The sequence below is a fragment of the Gracilinanus agilis genome, chromosome 4 (genome assembly GCF_016433145.1).
Source record: "Gracilinanus agilis isolate LMUSP501 chromosome 4, AgileGrace, whole genome shotgun sequence".
NCBI lineage: Eukaryota > Metazoa > Chordata > Mammalia > Didelphimorphia > Didelphidae > Gracilinanus > Gracilinanus agilis.
The window spans coordinates 294528406-294544637 of record NC_058133.1 but is presented as its reverse complement, the minus strand read 5'-3'; the positions used below and the strand labels follow the sequence as shown (position 1 = coordinate 294544637).

General features: G+C 35.1%; 1 protein-coding gene across 1 annotated transcript in view; it reads left to right on the top strand.

Moving 5' to 3' along the window:
• Positions 1-16232, top strand: part of DST (dystonin) — a 220727-nt gene that overhangs the window by 46313 nt on the left and 158182 nt on the right. Inside the window, exons 26-29 of the mRNA XM_044675918.1 lie at positions 2695-2847; positions 5212-5445; positions 6150-6416; positions 15347-15892. Coding sequence (XP_044531853.1) covers positions 2695-2847; positions 5212-5445; positions 6150-6416; positions 15347-15892 — 1200 coding nt within the window. The remainder of the gene's footprint in view (positions 1-2694; positions 2848-5211; positions 5446-6149; positions 6417-15346; positions 15893-16232) is intronic.

The window sequence follows — 16232 nt, the reverse complement described above, 5'->3', positions numbered from 1 at the left end:
TACAGTTGAAAGTTATAAAATTCCAGTGGATTATTAGGGGATTGGTAATGGGCTTATGATTTCCTTGGTAAAGGGAACTACCAGATATGGAAATACTCAGTACTTATACAAGTCGTTTCCTTGCAACTTATGGTCTTAGATAGTTTATTAGAGCACAGAGGGGTCAAATAATTTACTCAGCATTACACAGTCAGAATCTGTCTAAGGTGTCTTCCTGGCTCCAAAAAAGAAAATGTCTAGAGAGTCTTGAGTGGAGCCTGGAGAGTTATGAAGACACGACTGTCCAGAAACTTTCCATATAATAGAGAAATTGTGGTCAGAGAAAGAGGCCACTGAGGCAGAGTGAACTTCCAGGGTGAAGAGGACAGTCATGTTTCCCTCATGTAAGTTTCTTGAGGACAGGGACAGTTTCATTTTTGCCATCACATTCCTAACACCTTGATTCATCATAAATAAGAGGTGACTGAAGGAGAGAAACAAACAAAAATAACTGACAGTAACGGGTTGCAAAGAAAAAAATCACCATCACTTTGTAGCCAATGGATCCTCTAATGTCCTGTTTCAGTTCTAGTATCTTTTCTCAACTCCTGTATATTCTACAAAAATTTTAAAAAGTTATGGTTCAGTAGACAAAAGCTTCATTACCTATCTTTTGTAATATGATCTCTTGGTCCATGGACAAAAACTTCATTAGCCAGGGGCCATACATTTCAGGGACTTTGAACCGTGTCTTTCGTTGAAGAAAAACACTGCATTTTGTTCTTGGGGTGAAGATTTCATTTGATTTCTTCACTTTGAACAGGCTACTTCACTTCTTCTTGCTTATTTCCTATGCAGTGGGCTCAGCTAATTTTACCTAAATGGCTGATGTGTTATAACCATAAAAGATTTGTGGCTAGAAAACTAGATTAGAAGTCTGGAAGACCTCTGTTCAAAGCCTGTATGTGTTACATTAGGTGTAACCAATCATTTAAACTGTCTGGGTCTTAGTTTCGTCTCCCAGATAGGGACAGTAATATTTATATGACCCTCCTTTGTGCGATTGCTATATTGTACAAATTACATAATGTCTGCAAAGTACTTTGCAAACTTCAAGGTGCTATGTAAATGTTATTGTTAAGGAGAGGATAACTACTTAACATGTATTGGCCCTCTCAATGTTTTAAATAAAGAGAAACAAGGTCTTTACCTTTTGTATTTATAGCTTAAATTCAATGTAGAATACAAACATGCTACTAATAGGGGAATGTTTTCCATCTACAACATGGAATGTTTTTCATTGTAGAGCTTAGGTGAAATATCCCACTTTGATTAAAGACAGGCATTTGTAAACACTCTTAACTTTTTAGGAACTAATATCATTAAGGAAAGAAATATTTAATAAACATGATATTATTAATATGTACTCTATCCAGATATACATTCTTAGTGGTAATTGTTACTACTCTCTTCACAGACTGTATTAAAAGAACTTGGTCATAGCAAAATTCAACTGGAGACTACAGCCTTTGATGTCCAATTCTTCATTTCTGAATATGCCCAAGATCTCTCTCCTAACCAAAACAAGCAGCTGTTGAGGCTTTTAAATGCAACTCAGAAATGTTTTCATGATGTACAGGAATCAATAACTGCCCGGATGGAAATCTTAGAGACTCACTTGCATATAGAACAAGATCTCAGTGATCAGAAGGTTTGCTTTTCTATGTGGAGTTTGTCTGTTCTAGTTTAAGGCCCTTAGTGTGATATTGTAATGTGGTATCAGGGAATTATGTAATATTAGAAAAGAAGTGCTAGAAAGTCAGTGGTCCATTGGCTATAAATGCGTATTCATTGTACATAATTTGAAATGTGATGTTTGACTTCATGAGGTTATAAACAAATTTGGGATTAATTTATATGCCAATAACTTTTCATGCCTGGCAGAAACTTCCTTCTCCAGTTGAGATGCTTCATTTTGGAAAGAGTGGGAACTTTTTATGTATACTTAGAAATATGAAGTGATGATGTCTGCCACATTAATGGGCAAAATTCTTTAAGAAAACTGGAGAATACTTTCTGATGGATTATTAAAAATGGAACATGAAAAATGCATGTACAGTAGCGAAGGTATAGAACTCCATATTTATCAGTTTTATAGTAAGTATTGTGTAAGGGTTCCATCAGTTTATACAAGAATGCCACAACAGAAATTATGTAAATAGAAAAGAACTTTAAGCTAGGAAATTACAGAGAGTGAGGAAATGAAAAGTGTTGCATTTGGTGTCCCTTTTCTTCTTGCTTACAACACACAAACATTTTCTCTACCAAATATGCTAACTGTCAAATCACAACTAACTTCTGTTTTGATGTCCTTTTGCAGAATTAATAGTGTGTATCGCAGGTTTCAAGAGCTTAAGAAAATTGGATGTTTTCCTCCTGTTGGTCAGAAGTTCCATCTCTCATACATATGCATGGCCAGTATTCTCTTGGGCAATTCCATCCAAACATGATTCCTTTACTTACAGCATATGTGAGATGCACCCATAACTTCTATATTCACCTTGCTCCAACTGTATTCCACTGCTATCATGTTTACAGCATACTTTTAAATGCTTCTCTATAGGAACCTTTTAAGACTGTATTTTATGAAGGAGGTAGTGTGTCTGTACTTTTGTCACCACATATCTAACATGTTTCGGTTATGCTCTGCTGTAGATTGTGGCAGAACGGCAGCGGGAATATAAGGACACCCTCCAGGGAATATGTGATCTCCTCACCCAGACAGATAACCGGTTGATTGGTCACCAAGAAGCTATTGTGATTGGAGATAGCAAGGATGAATTGAAGCTCTACCAAGCCAAACAAGAGGTAGAATCTGGTTTTACTTTCTCAACTGTAGTAGGTTCATTGACATGCTTGTTTAATTGCAAAGTAGTAAGATGGGACTCTTGAATGTGTTAGTACTATTGAAGAACTGTTTTAGTTTTAGGTTTTCTTACTCCTCTTACTCCTGTAAGGGAAAACTAGATGAGCCATGGGACAGTTTTGAGTGAGTAGAGTCTCATTTTAAGGCACTGGTTTTCATCATATATAGGGCCTGTGAACATTAAGTCAAGGATTGGGTATATGATATGAATTTCTTGAGCGATCAGAACAGGGAAGAGACATGATATAGAAATAACTTATCCCATCAAGGAAGATTTTTGGGCCATTTGGAATCTAATTTGCTAAATCACAGATAGGAGCTTGAGAATTTTTCTTTGACTGATACATATATATATATTTCTGATCTTATTACTCCTTTCCTTGCTCTTTCACTTCTCATTTATATTATCTTTATTTCATTCTCTTTCGTTTATATTAAGTTGAAGTGGCTCTCACACTCTTTGTTAGGGAAGAAAAATATTACTATAGAACAACATATGGACTTTTGCAAAGAGCTATATACATATTTAATATCCTTAGTTAAGAGTTTGAAAAGAAACCCAACAAAAACCTAAATACCCAATCTGTTACACAGTTATTTTTAAATCTAATTTTTAACATTCTTGCATTAGTCTCTTTAATAAGTTGGTCCTTTTTCTTATACCAACTTTCTGAAAGAAACTCATTTGTCAGCTGATTTTTACTTTTCTTTGGTTCATTTGTGAGAAAAAAAGAGAGACCAGTAAGTTATTGAGTTTCATTTTAAACATCAGGGGAAATGAACTTAGAGGTCTTCTAGTCTGACTTTATGCCTAATGTAGAAAGCCGTTTGGCAACAAATTCCCTGTAAATGACTGCTTAGCCTTTGCTTGATACTTCTAATGACATGACACTCAACATCTCACAAGGTACCCATCCAGTTACTAGATATGGATTAGAAAATTCTACTTTGTGTGTAACACCAAAACTTTGTGACTTCTATTTATTGATTCTAGTTTGAATCTTTGAAGCCAAAAAACCCCCCAAGTATTTTGCCTACTTTTTACTTATTTGTTTGTGTTACATTAAAATACCCAGTTGACTCCCTCCCTCTCTCCCCTCCTCCTGTTAAAGAAGGCATCATTTGGCAAGAAGATATATGTCAATCTAAAACTATGCTTTATTTTTAATTATTAGTTCTTCCTCTGGAAGTAGACACACATAAGTCATTCTTCAAACAACATTTCTATTGCTGCATATAATGTTCTCTTGTTTCTACTCATTTCACTCTTCTTAATTTCATGTAGGTCTTTCCAAATGTTTCTAAAATTAACCTGTTCATCATTTCTCATGGTCAAGTAGTATTCCATCAAAATCATATGCCACAACTCGTTTACCAATTCCCCAATTGATTAACATTTCTTCAATATCCAGTTCTTTACCTACTTTAAGGAAAATTTTTAATGTTATTTTGGTTTTAGAATAACTTTTTATTTTTACAACTATTACTAGAAAACATGGAGAGAGTTTTTTTTTTTGGTGAGAGGGAAGAAATAAAAGGATGCATAATACGGTATGACCAATGGTACAGAAGACATTCTGACCATAGGTGTGATAATGCTTGGAGATGGGTTGGTTTGCCTCTCATACCTCTCTGAGAGTCAGGGGTAAGGCAGGTCTAGAAACAGGGACATCATGGCATTGGGATTTAAAGACTGATGGAGGACTGTGAGACAGGGTTTAGGAATGGTGGTTTTTGAAAGGTGAAAACAGCCCTTCTTTTCCACGTTCCCCTCTATCTGTTATGTTGGTACCCTTGGGGCAAAGGTAAATTTGTTCCATATTAGTTATAGCCCTGGCCACTCTCTTATTAACTCAGTAAGACCTAGGCTTATCCAAAAGTTATCTTGTTTATTAAGGTATATTATCTGCTACTTCAAAGTCTCTTGCTTCTCTTTTGTTGAACACAAATCTGTTCTTTAAAGCCCTACTGAGATGCTACCTACTCTTACAAAACTTTCCTCATCTGTTAGGTGATGATTCTGTTTTTATCCCCTCTTAACCTCATATATCACTTTGTTTTGTAATTCAATAATGTATGTAATGTTGTATATTAAATTATACACATTTAGGTCAGATCTCCCTACTAGACTATAGACTCTGGAAAGATGGAGATTGCATTTAAATATTCTATTTCTCCAGCTCTCAGCACAAGATTATGTGTGCAGTAGTTGCTTAATACATGCTTGCTAAATAGATGCTTATTGAGTTAGCACTGATTTAATAATTTCTCCTCTTCTTTCCCTAATCCTGTTAACCTCCTAACAGGAGCTACAGAAGGAAATGCAGAAAAGTGTGCATGCATTGTCAGAGAAAGTGAAAAACACTGAGAAGTTCTTGATGGAGAATGGAGAAAAACTCTCACAAGAAGACAAGGCATTGATTGAACAGAAACTCAGGGAAGCCACGATAAAGTGTGAGCAACTTAACCAGAAAGCTGAACAGTCAAGAAAGGAACTAGATAAGGCAGTAACCACAGCAATTAAACAGGAAACTGAAAAGGTATTTATGCAAATACATATATTGTATGTTAACACTAAAAGAAGTATATTTTTATTATTTTTGTTGAAGGGTGGAATAGAGAGATTAGAATCAAAGATGAAAATTCTGGATTTTAGGAAAGGATGGCTACTTAATAAAAAGCCTGGTGAGGTTGCAGACTCCCTGATAATCTTCTTTCATTAATTTTGTGAAATGAATATACTGAGAATGGAATTGTGAGATGTCACATTTTGACTTAAAAATTTTTTATACAAGCCATTATTGGAAGCAGTTATTAAGATTTTATGATTATTTATTTTAAAACATTTTTATCTTATTTTCATTTTTAGTTTTGAATGCTCTCCCTTTCTCAATCCTCTCCCTCACCCATTGAGACGGCAAGAAATAGGAGTCCATTATACATGTGAAAGCATGTAAAACATTTTAAACAGTTATTAGCTATCTGGAGATAGATAACATTTTAAATCTTGAGTCCTTTGAAATTGTAGTGGATTATTATATAGATAGGATACTTTATTTGAATAGATATCAAAGTAAATGCTTCTAAAAATAAAAGCATAATTGCACAATTTATATTAGTCATTAGATGGTAAGGTTAAAGTGTTATTTTTACTACTTTAAAATGGTCTAAATATTGACTATTCAATGACTTAGAAGTAATGATTTGGAACATACAATTCTGTCTCCCAATTTTCTTTGCTCAGGTTGCAGCAGTAGCACAGCTGGAAGAGAGTAAACACAAAATAGAAGATCTTTTGGATTGGTTATCAAATGTAGATAAGGAAGGAGAAAGGGCAGGGAAGAAATCGAACCAGGAGATTGAACAAAACGGAACTCATTTTCAAGAAGGTGACCTGAATTCTATGACTGGAGAGGAAGATGAAGTTAATGGTAACTTGATGGAAATAGATGTTGATGGGCAAGTAAGAACCAAAGAGGAAAATCTGAACCAGCAATACCAGAAAGTGAAGGTATATGTGTGGATTATTTGTAAATATGGATGTAGTCAAATAGTATACTTTATTTGAAATAGATGATATCAGATTTATTACCATGTGTCATTTTTTAAGCTCATACTTTCCCCATTAAAATCAGTTCTGTGTATTGGTTGCAAGGCAAAAAAGCAGTTAGGACTAGGCAATGGGGATTAGGTGACTTGCACAGGGTCTCATAGCTAGGATGTGTCTGCAGTCAGATTTGAACCCAGAACTTTCTATCTCTAAACCTGACACTCAATCCACTGAGTCATCTATCTGACAGCAACTTAAATCACCTTTACAGAAAACATAAACTAAAGTTTTCTTTCTTTATATGAAATATAGGCAGGTAGGAGATATAAATCAATAGAGCACTGGGTATAGCATCAGGAAGATCTGAATTAAAATTCTGCCTCAAGACACTTACTAGCCATGCAACTCTGGGCAAGTCACTTAACCCCATGTACCTCAATCCTTATCAGTAAAATGAGCTGGAGAAGGAAATGGCAAACCATTCCAGTGTCTTTACCACAAAAACCCCTAATGGAGTCATGAAGAGTTAGACATTACTGAAACAACAACAACAACTACACATACACACACACACACACACACACACACACACACACACACACACACACACATATATATATACAGGATGATTTCATTGCTATAGGAGACTCCCATGTGAGGAAAGTCTCTTCTCTGTTGAACATTCTCTGCAATTTATAATTTTAGAGACTTACCTAGAGCATTGATCCCAAATAAGGATCCCTAAAAGCCACATACTGACTGAGAAAACCACAAATTACCACAAATTATCTGTTGTTTTATTTATTTAAAAAATTTCCAATTAGATTTTAATCAGATTCTTGCCATACTCAGAATTCTGAGGACTGATGGCCATGAACATGGCATTAAGAAGTTAAGTTTCTCTAGGATGATCAAAATCAGTTTGTATGTGTGTGTGTATACATACATACATATATATATATGTACATATATGTATATCTCTCTATATATCTGTTATCCATTATACAACTTTGTCTGGATTTCATTGATGGTAGGTTCTCCCTAAATTTGTGCAGATTGCAACCCACACTTGCAATCCTATGCAACTCTTTGCCCATGTCATTCCATAAATTATTTTGCTTATATATTTTGCAAAACAAGAAATAAGCTGGAAAATATAATAGCCCTCAGATTTCTGAGGCATTATTATAAGGAAGAAAAATGGAGCATGATTCAAAATAAGGGAACATTGCTTAGAACTGGAAGACTAGTTACAACCATTACTAGTTGTGCCATTAAATTATTTGAGTAATTTAAGTCATTGAATCTCTTTTCTATCTTAATTTTCTTGTGTGCAAAATGAAGATACTGACATATCACCCTCACATATCAAAGCATTCTTGTCGAGATAAAATAAGGTATAGAAAGTTAATATTTATCTAAACCCCTTGGGATCCCCAAACAACCTTTTGATTTTTAAAGCAAACAATCTTAGGGCTGAAACTCTGAACTTTATCACCCTGAAACCATTCAAGGAGTCCTCCCTCTTTTTATATGCTATGTGGCCTTTGGTTTGGTTACTTCTGGCATCCAGAAGACCCACCACTTGTTCTGCCTCAAGTCCGAGCCCTCCAATCAGAAGGGGACATCACAAAGTTCTTAAATTAGAGGAAACAGAAAGTAATTTTCTATTCCTGGAATCACAGATTAAGGAGTGCGTGTCTGCCTCTGGGGCGGGATCTGCCTGCTCACCCTAGAGATTCCTGAAAGAACTAGCAAGTCATGCATGGTTTGTGCTTCTCTCTGTCTTTCTCTGCCTTGGTTTTTGCTATTTAATAAATAATTATAAAATTAAGATATGGTCTCCAGAGAAATGTAATTGTAACAAAGGTAATCCATGTGAGATCAGGTTGAAAAATTCAAAACCCACATCAATATATTTCATCTTTATTGCTATGAAAAATAGTTAAGTACAATATAAGAGGTTCTAATTTAAGGCCACATGATGATGACTTTGAATAAGACATTTCACACTTCCTGGGCCTTAGTTTCCTCATCTGAAAAACAAGGGGGTTGGACTAGATGGTCCCCAAGATACCTACTACTTCTATATCTATGATTATGAGATTCCATAATGGCTACTAAAGCAATCTATGATTCTTTATAGTTTGATCAGTGTAAAAACAGTGCAGCCTCTGGAGTCAGTGGACCTGGGTCCAAATCCTAGTTCTGCTATTTCCTTTCTGTGTGACCTTGGGCAAATCTCTTATCCTCCATGGGCAATAGTTTGCTTATTTATAAAGCAAGCAATTTGGATTATACAATCCTTTTCTGCTCTAGCTCTGGATCCTGTGACTTTACTTCCTAATTCTTTCCTTAAGATCATAGATGGAAAGGTAGATGGACTATTATTATTATTATTATTATTATTCCTGTTGACTCCTTTTTAGGAGCATAGGGCCGCAACCATCTCACGCCAACGGACTCTGTTCTGGGCAACTTCCCCCAGCTGGGCCCATGTCATTCTGACCGTTTTTGTTTCATTTTCGGCAGATCTTCGCCAGGTCTGTTTTGGTCTTCCACCTTTCCTCCTCCCTGAAGGGTTCCAGCTCAATGCTTGTCTGGCTACATTGTCTTCTGGTTTTCGTAGCGTATGTCCTATCCATCTCCACTTACGTTTCTTTATGTCCTGACTAATGGGGTACTGGATTGTTCTTTCCCAGAGACTAGCATTGGAGATCTTTTCAGGCCATCTGATGTTCAAGATGTGGCGTAGACATCTATTAACAAAGACTTGGAGTTTGTTGGTGTTAGCGCTCGTCACTCTCCAGCTTTCTGATCCATATAGGAGGATGGCCTTTACGTTGGTATTGAAGATTCGGAGCTTAGTGACGAGGGACAGTGCTTTGGAGATCCAGACAGACAGAAGGACTATATAGGTCATCTAATTTAGTTCCCTCTCATATAACTGAGGATTCTGAGGCTCAGAAAGGGTAATTGATTCTTTCATGGTCAAACTGATAAGAAGTGAAGATCCAGTACATGAACTCAGGATCTGCCTATGTCTTCTAGCACCCTTTCCACCAGAACCAGTCCTGAACTATCCTTTTTTTTTTTTTAATAGAATACTTTGTTAAAGTCTCCTGAATCAGAGTTCTTTGTTAAATCAAATCATGATAATACAAGTCCATTTGAAGAGCCTTCTTTTGTTCCTCTATCTGATTCCACTATTTTTAACCTATATGTCTAGTTGGCATTAAGTAAATAGAATTTTACACATTTCATAGAATTTAGATTTGGAAGGGAAAATAAGATGAAGAATTACCCAAGGTCACACAGGTGATAAGTAGAACAGCCCGTTTCTAATTGTGACAAACACGAAATTGAAAGTCAGAAGAAAATTCCAATTAAATTAATGAAATAAGTAAGGGGATTTGAATAGTAGTTTGTTGTTACTCAAAAGGGACTCAGAGACTTTATTTTAAATTCTTATTCTTGGTGATCATGATTAAGTAACTTTTCTATGTCTGATTTTTCTTCCTCTGTTTAATGAAAGAGTTGGATTAAATTTGTCTAATACTCCTTCCAGCATTGAGTCCAAGAGTAGAGATTAATTTGAAAAACAAACTGTTTTGTTAAATGGACTGGAAATATTTAGTCCATTAAAATACCTTTTAAATGTTATTTTAAAGTGAGCTATGACTGTGCTATTTGTTTTCTTTTAATTATAAAGATATTCTGAGGGAAAAGTGATACTTTTTTCATTAAACTTTATAGGGAACAGTTCTCAGGTATATAAAAATCTTTTAACATGACTTAAAATGTTTCATATAAAATAGCTATAAGCTGCATAAATTTGGAAATGTGATTTCCCTCTTTTGAGTATAATTTATAGACTTTGATTTTAGCTTTTTTCTCATTAATTCATTTAGGTCCTTCTTATTAAAATTTACTTTGAAAAAGGGTCTGAGGAAAGAAGAGATAAAAGGATTTAGGAAAGTAAGAAGGAAGGAATGTCTTATAGGCATTTCCTCAGAACCACCAAAATAAAACTAATTTTCTTTCCTTTCAAAACCATCTTCTAAATTTATTTCCTCTTACATGATCATTCTTCCAGTTGCTCAGATTCATAACCTCAGCATTTTCCTTGACTTCTAATTATTCCTTACTCTATCATATGCAGTCATTGTTTCTAACTTCACAGAAACTCTCTTATTTGAATTCTTTCTATTTAAACAGCCATATCCAAGTTCAGAGCTTCATTGCCTCTCATCTAGGCTATTACGATAGCTTCTTAATTAGTCTTCTTCCCTCAGATCTCTCCTTAATTTAATCTATCATCCACATAGCTACTAAAATTATTTTCCTATGGTACGGCCTGACCACATCATTTTACTAAATCAATCACTTACTATTCACTTTTGAGATAAATGTGAATTCCTTTGTATGGTTATGAAAGACCTTCACAACCTGGCTCCAAACTTACCTTTCTAGCCTTCCTGAGTCCATGGTCCAAGCATACTCACCTTTTTTGCTGCTCCTCACACGTCATTCCATCTTCAGGCTCCCTGCCTTTGTATAGGCTTCCTGCCACATAGAAAATGTACATCCTCCTCTTTTTTTATTGTCTTAGAATCCCTGGTTCACTTACTCTGCTTGAGTGCTGCCTTCAATATGTAGTTTTTTCTGATCTCAGCCATGATCTCTTTCTTGTCTTGATGCTACTACTTCTGTTCCATAGGAAATTCTGTTTATATTTCACAGCTGAGTCTCTTACTCTGTTTTACTATTATAGCATCGAAATGTCCCATTAGAATTTTGTGCTTTCCAAAATTAAAAACAAAGTGTGTGTGTGTGTGTGTGTGTGTGTGTGTGTGTGTGTAGATACATAATCCTGGAGCAGTTTTCACATGATACTAAATATCTACATATTCTTTGAGACTTTAATTTCTCTGGGTCATTGGCCTCACCCAGGTACATTGGGAACCTCACCATCTGACATCATTCAGGGAGTTGTCACTAGTTCCACTTATAAATGTAAGACTCACAAAATCTATGAAAAGTAAAAGTGTTTTTACATGTCTATAAAATTATGTAAAAATCTGCAGTAGCACCATTGGAAATGATAACATCTCTCTGATAAACATTTTCCAAAAACTTGTTAGCCATACATGCTCATGAATTCCAATGGCTCCCTACTACTTTTAAGCTCTAATATAAATCCCTTTTTTACCTTATAAAACCATCTATACTTAGGCTTCAATCTGCCTTTTCCATCTTGCTCTGTCTTCTGTTAGGACTTTTCTTATACTCTGAGGTTCAGCCAGATTGACCTTGCTTTTCCTTTACTTGCGTCTCCGTGCCTTGCCTGCCATGTCTTTTTGTACTTATACCTTTGTCCTGGCTATTTCTGGTATATGTTATGTATTTCTTCCTCATCTTTTAGTTTTATTTCAAATGCTGCCAAAAAATAAAAACACACACACACACACACACACACACACACACACACACACAAAACAAAGGTCTTTTCAAGCACATCCTTCAATATAAAACCTTTCCTGTCCCATGCAGTTGTACATTATTCCAAGTTTGCAGCAATATATCTCAAATGTAGCTTCTCAGTATTTTGTCTCCTCCTGAGTTTTTTTTTTAAGTCAGATCACTTTAGTAGTTAATGTAGTATATCTTGGAAACAGTTCTAGATTTAGTTAGAGGACCCAAGTTTAAAACCTAAGCCAACCACTTACCAGCTATATAATCTTTTTTTCCCATTTAATAATTTTTATTTTTTAGAAAAGTTAACATGGTTACATGATTCATGCTCTTACTTTCCCCTTCACCCCCTGACTCCCCTCCCCCATAGTCGATGCGCATTTCCACTGGTTTTAACATGTGTCATTGATCAATACCTATTTCCAAATTGTTGATAGTTGCATTGGTGTGGTAGTTTCGAGTCTACATCCCCAATCATGTCCTCCTCAACCCATGTGTTCAAGCAGTTGTTTTTCTTCTGTGTTTTTCACTCCTGCAGTTCTTCCTCTGAATGTTCCTCCTGAGGTTCTTGTAGATGCTACTCCTTACTTCTCCATCTCCAGTTTCTCTGGCTCTTCACTCAGTCTAGCTTGCCATTCTCCTTAAAGTTCTTCATAGTTCCTGTTTGATGCATCTTATAGTTCTGTAGTCCCTTTTGCCCTCCCCATCAGACCTTATTAGACATTGTCTCATATAGCACAGCATAATCTTGTGTTGTTCCTCTGGCAAAGCTTACCTTTGAGAGTAGGGAATATTTGGTCTGGAGACTCATACTTTGTTCAATGCCAGTACAATGTCAAAGAAAGGGCTTAGTTTTGTATTCTCTCTTGCATTACTGCCATTCTCTGGACTCACAGAAATGTGTCCATTCATTAAATGCACCCCACTAACGTCCCAATTGTCCAGTAAAGCCCATGAATCTCTCCTAGGCAATTTTGCAGCCTTGTTCCTCCCAATTCTTCATGCCTTATTACAGAAATAGATCAGAGAATGCAGGTATAATGCCAGGCAGCTTCCTGCAACATCCATGATAGTGGAAATGAAATACTCTTACTCACTTGGAGAGAGTCAAAATCTTATGGTCTCACTATGCATTAGTTTTATAATAGTGTTAATTTTTTATCTGGAAAAAGTATGATTATTATCCTTGGAAATATTAAGAATTAAGAAATTCTCTAGAATAAATAACACATTATTTTTAAAAGTTTTATTATATGCCTTTTGTCATTAACATTGTAGACACTTTCTGAAATATCCTATTCCATTGAGCCTTCCTTGTGACAATAAAAGCATAAAAGCAAAATTAATCAGTAAAATAATGGTATCTAACAGCATATATAATATTTTACTTCCATAGATTCCCACCTCTCTTTCAAGATGGAGGAATTATGTTCCATCATAGATATTCCATAGGACCTATCCTGATTATTCACCAGTTTCTTTTAGAAGAATTAAGCTTTATGTTTGTTTCGAATGGAATTGAAGGAATAAATATTGACTTGTATTTTTACCTCTGAAGACAATAAAGCTGAACCACTCTTTATAAAACATGTGCTTTATGTCATTTTATATTGTCAACCCCAAATTAGGATAATGGGTATATATTTTGTAAGGTGTTTGACTGGCTTACTGGGCCATAAAAAAGGTTTTCTATAAAGCATACAGACCTTTATCATAATCTGTTTTTGACATAATTAGTGCCATATTAGACACAAATTATCAAAATAATCCAAGTTCATTTAAAGTGACTGTTATTGTTCAGTTGTTTTCAATTTGACTCTTTATGATGCCATTTGGGATTTTCTTGGCAAAGATACTAGAATGGTTTGCCTTTTCCTTTTCCAGCTCCTTTTACACATGAGGAAATGGAGGCAAAAAGAATTAAGTGACTTGCCCAGGGTCACACAGCTAATAAGTGTCTCAGGTCAGATTTGAACTCAAGAAGTAAATAATCCTGACTTCAACCCCAGTGCTCTAGCCATTTCATGATCTTGCTGCCCTATAAAGGAACTTACCTACAGTCATAAAAATGTTTAAAATTATCAACTGGCCTAAGCTCCTTGCATTTCTTCCATACTTTTTTCCTCAAGTGGAACCTAATTTTTCCTTTGGGTTTTTCTGGGATGATTTTAGCCAAATTATGATTTTTGATTTGCTAATTTTTCTAATTTAAAAATTGAAACTTATTTATAAAGTTTCTACTTTTATGCCTTCTCCCAAATTCTAGGTTGTTATTCAGTTATTTTGCTATTAAAACTGGTAAAAACAGGACTTTATGGAATTGTAATAAATAAAAGGAGAACTGTTTTTTGTACAGATTTTCTATTAAAGCAAACATTTTCCCTAATATAAAATGGAGACAATGTGCCGCCTAGTAGAGAAGATCAAAACCTTCTTAATATAAAATTAAGTCTGAAGGTAAAAATCACACATATTTTAAGATGCAAGATTTAAATGATGATGATGATATAGATAAACTAGAATCTATCCAAGTATATCAATCTAAAGTTTGCAAAATGATTTACATGTATTATTTCATTTGATCCTCACTACAAAACTGGGAGGTAGTTATTACTATTATTATTACTATTTTTATTTCCATTTTAAATGAGGGAACTGAGGCTGAGAAATTAAATTACTCTCCAAAATGTAATATTGAAAATTAATATTAAAGCAAATGTAATATGTTAAATGTAATATTTAGAAATTGGTTTGGAAATATAATATTAGTAAAAAAATTATTGTGGTTGCTGTTTTAAAAATAATTAACCCTTAAGTCATGAGGGTGATAGTACCTTTTAACAATTTAATTTTAATATAAATATAGTCTAAAAAAGAAATAAGGAGAGAAGGAAATTAAAAAATATATATTTCCTAACCTACCACCCTAATCTTACCAGCTCATGAGAGTATCTTCTGCCTCAGCCACCAACCTCCAGTCTCTCCTCTAGTCTCACTTCTCTATCCCTTTTCTGCACATCACTTCCTTTCCCTCTGCCTCGTCTACTGCCTGTCAGGAGGCAATCAAAGTCTCTGTTTGGAGTGTTCCAGCTGAGCTAATGGACTGGTTCGGATGGGCAGAAAGTTCACAACTCTGGGAGGAAGGGATTCTCTTTACACAAAGGTTAAATTGCGAGTGTCTAAGGGAGTATTTGACCTTACATCTTCCTGCCTCTAAGACTAGAACTCTTTCCACTATGCTTCTAGTGGAATATTTGGCAACCTGTAAGTATTTTAAGAACTTGAAAATGTTAAATTCTTTTGGACAACACAAATCCACGAAATTGATATGACTGGAGATTTTGAATCACTGCGGATCTCTTCACCTTTAGGTGGCTGGTTTTGAAGTGAACTTATATTTTTCTGTTCCTTTCTAGGCACAGCACGAGAAGATTGTTTCTCAGCACCAGGCAGTTATTGTAGCTACCCAGTCTGCACAAGCCTTACTTGAGAAACAGGGTCACTACCTGTCTTTAGAAGAGAAAGAGAAATTACAGAGAAACATGAAGGAATTGAAGACTCAATATGAGACAGCCTTGGCAGAATCAGAGAAGAAAGTGAAATTGACCAACTCTCTTCAAGAAGAATTAGAAAAGTTCGATGTAGACTACAGTGAGTTTGACAGCTGGTTGCAGCAGTCAGAGCAGGAACTTGAGAACTTAGAGGCTGGCGCCGATGACTTCAGTGGAATAATGATTAAGCTAAAGAGGCAGAAGAGTTTTTCAGAAGATGTCATTTCTCACAAAGGAGACTTAAGATACATTACAATTTCTGGACACCGGGTCTTAGAGGCTGCTAAGTCTTATAGCAAAAGAGATGGTAGCAAAGATGACAAGGAGAATTTGGGCACTTCTGCAACGTACAAAGAAGTACAGGGAAAACTAGACCTCGCAAATGAGCGTTTCAAATCTCTCTATGCTAAGGTAAATTTCTATTTGTTTGGTTTTTCAAATTCTGGGAGAAGGGATAGTGTATAATTATATAATACTTCTATAATGCATTTATTTATATTTGACTTTTGTTACAGGAATTAAAGAAGGCTAAAGTTGCAACCAGAAAAAAAGACCTTTTTTTTGTTCTAGTTACATCTTTCTCTTCTCTTGAACATATATATATATGTATATATATACATAAATGTAAATACATATAAAATTTATGAAGTGAATGATTTTTAAAATAAAATGTTTACTGATATTTTTGTTTTTAAATTACCTACATTTCTCACCATATCTCCCCCACAGTCATCCTTTATTATAGAGAATA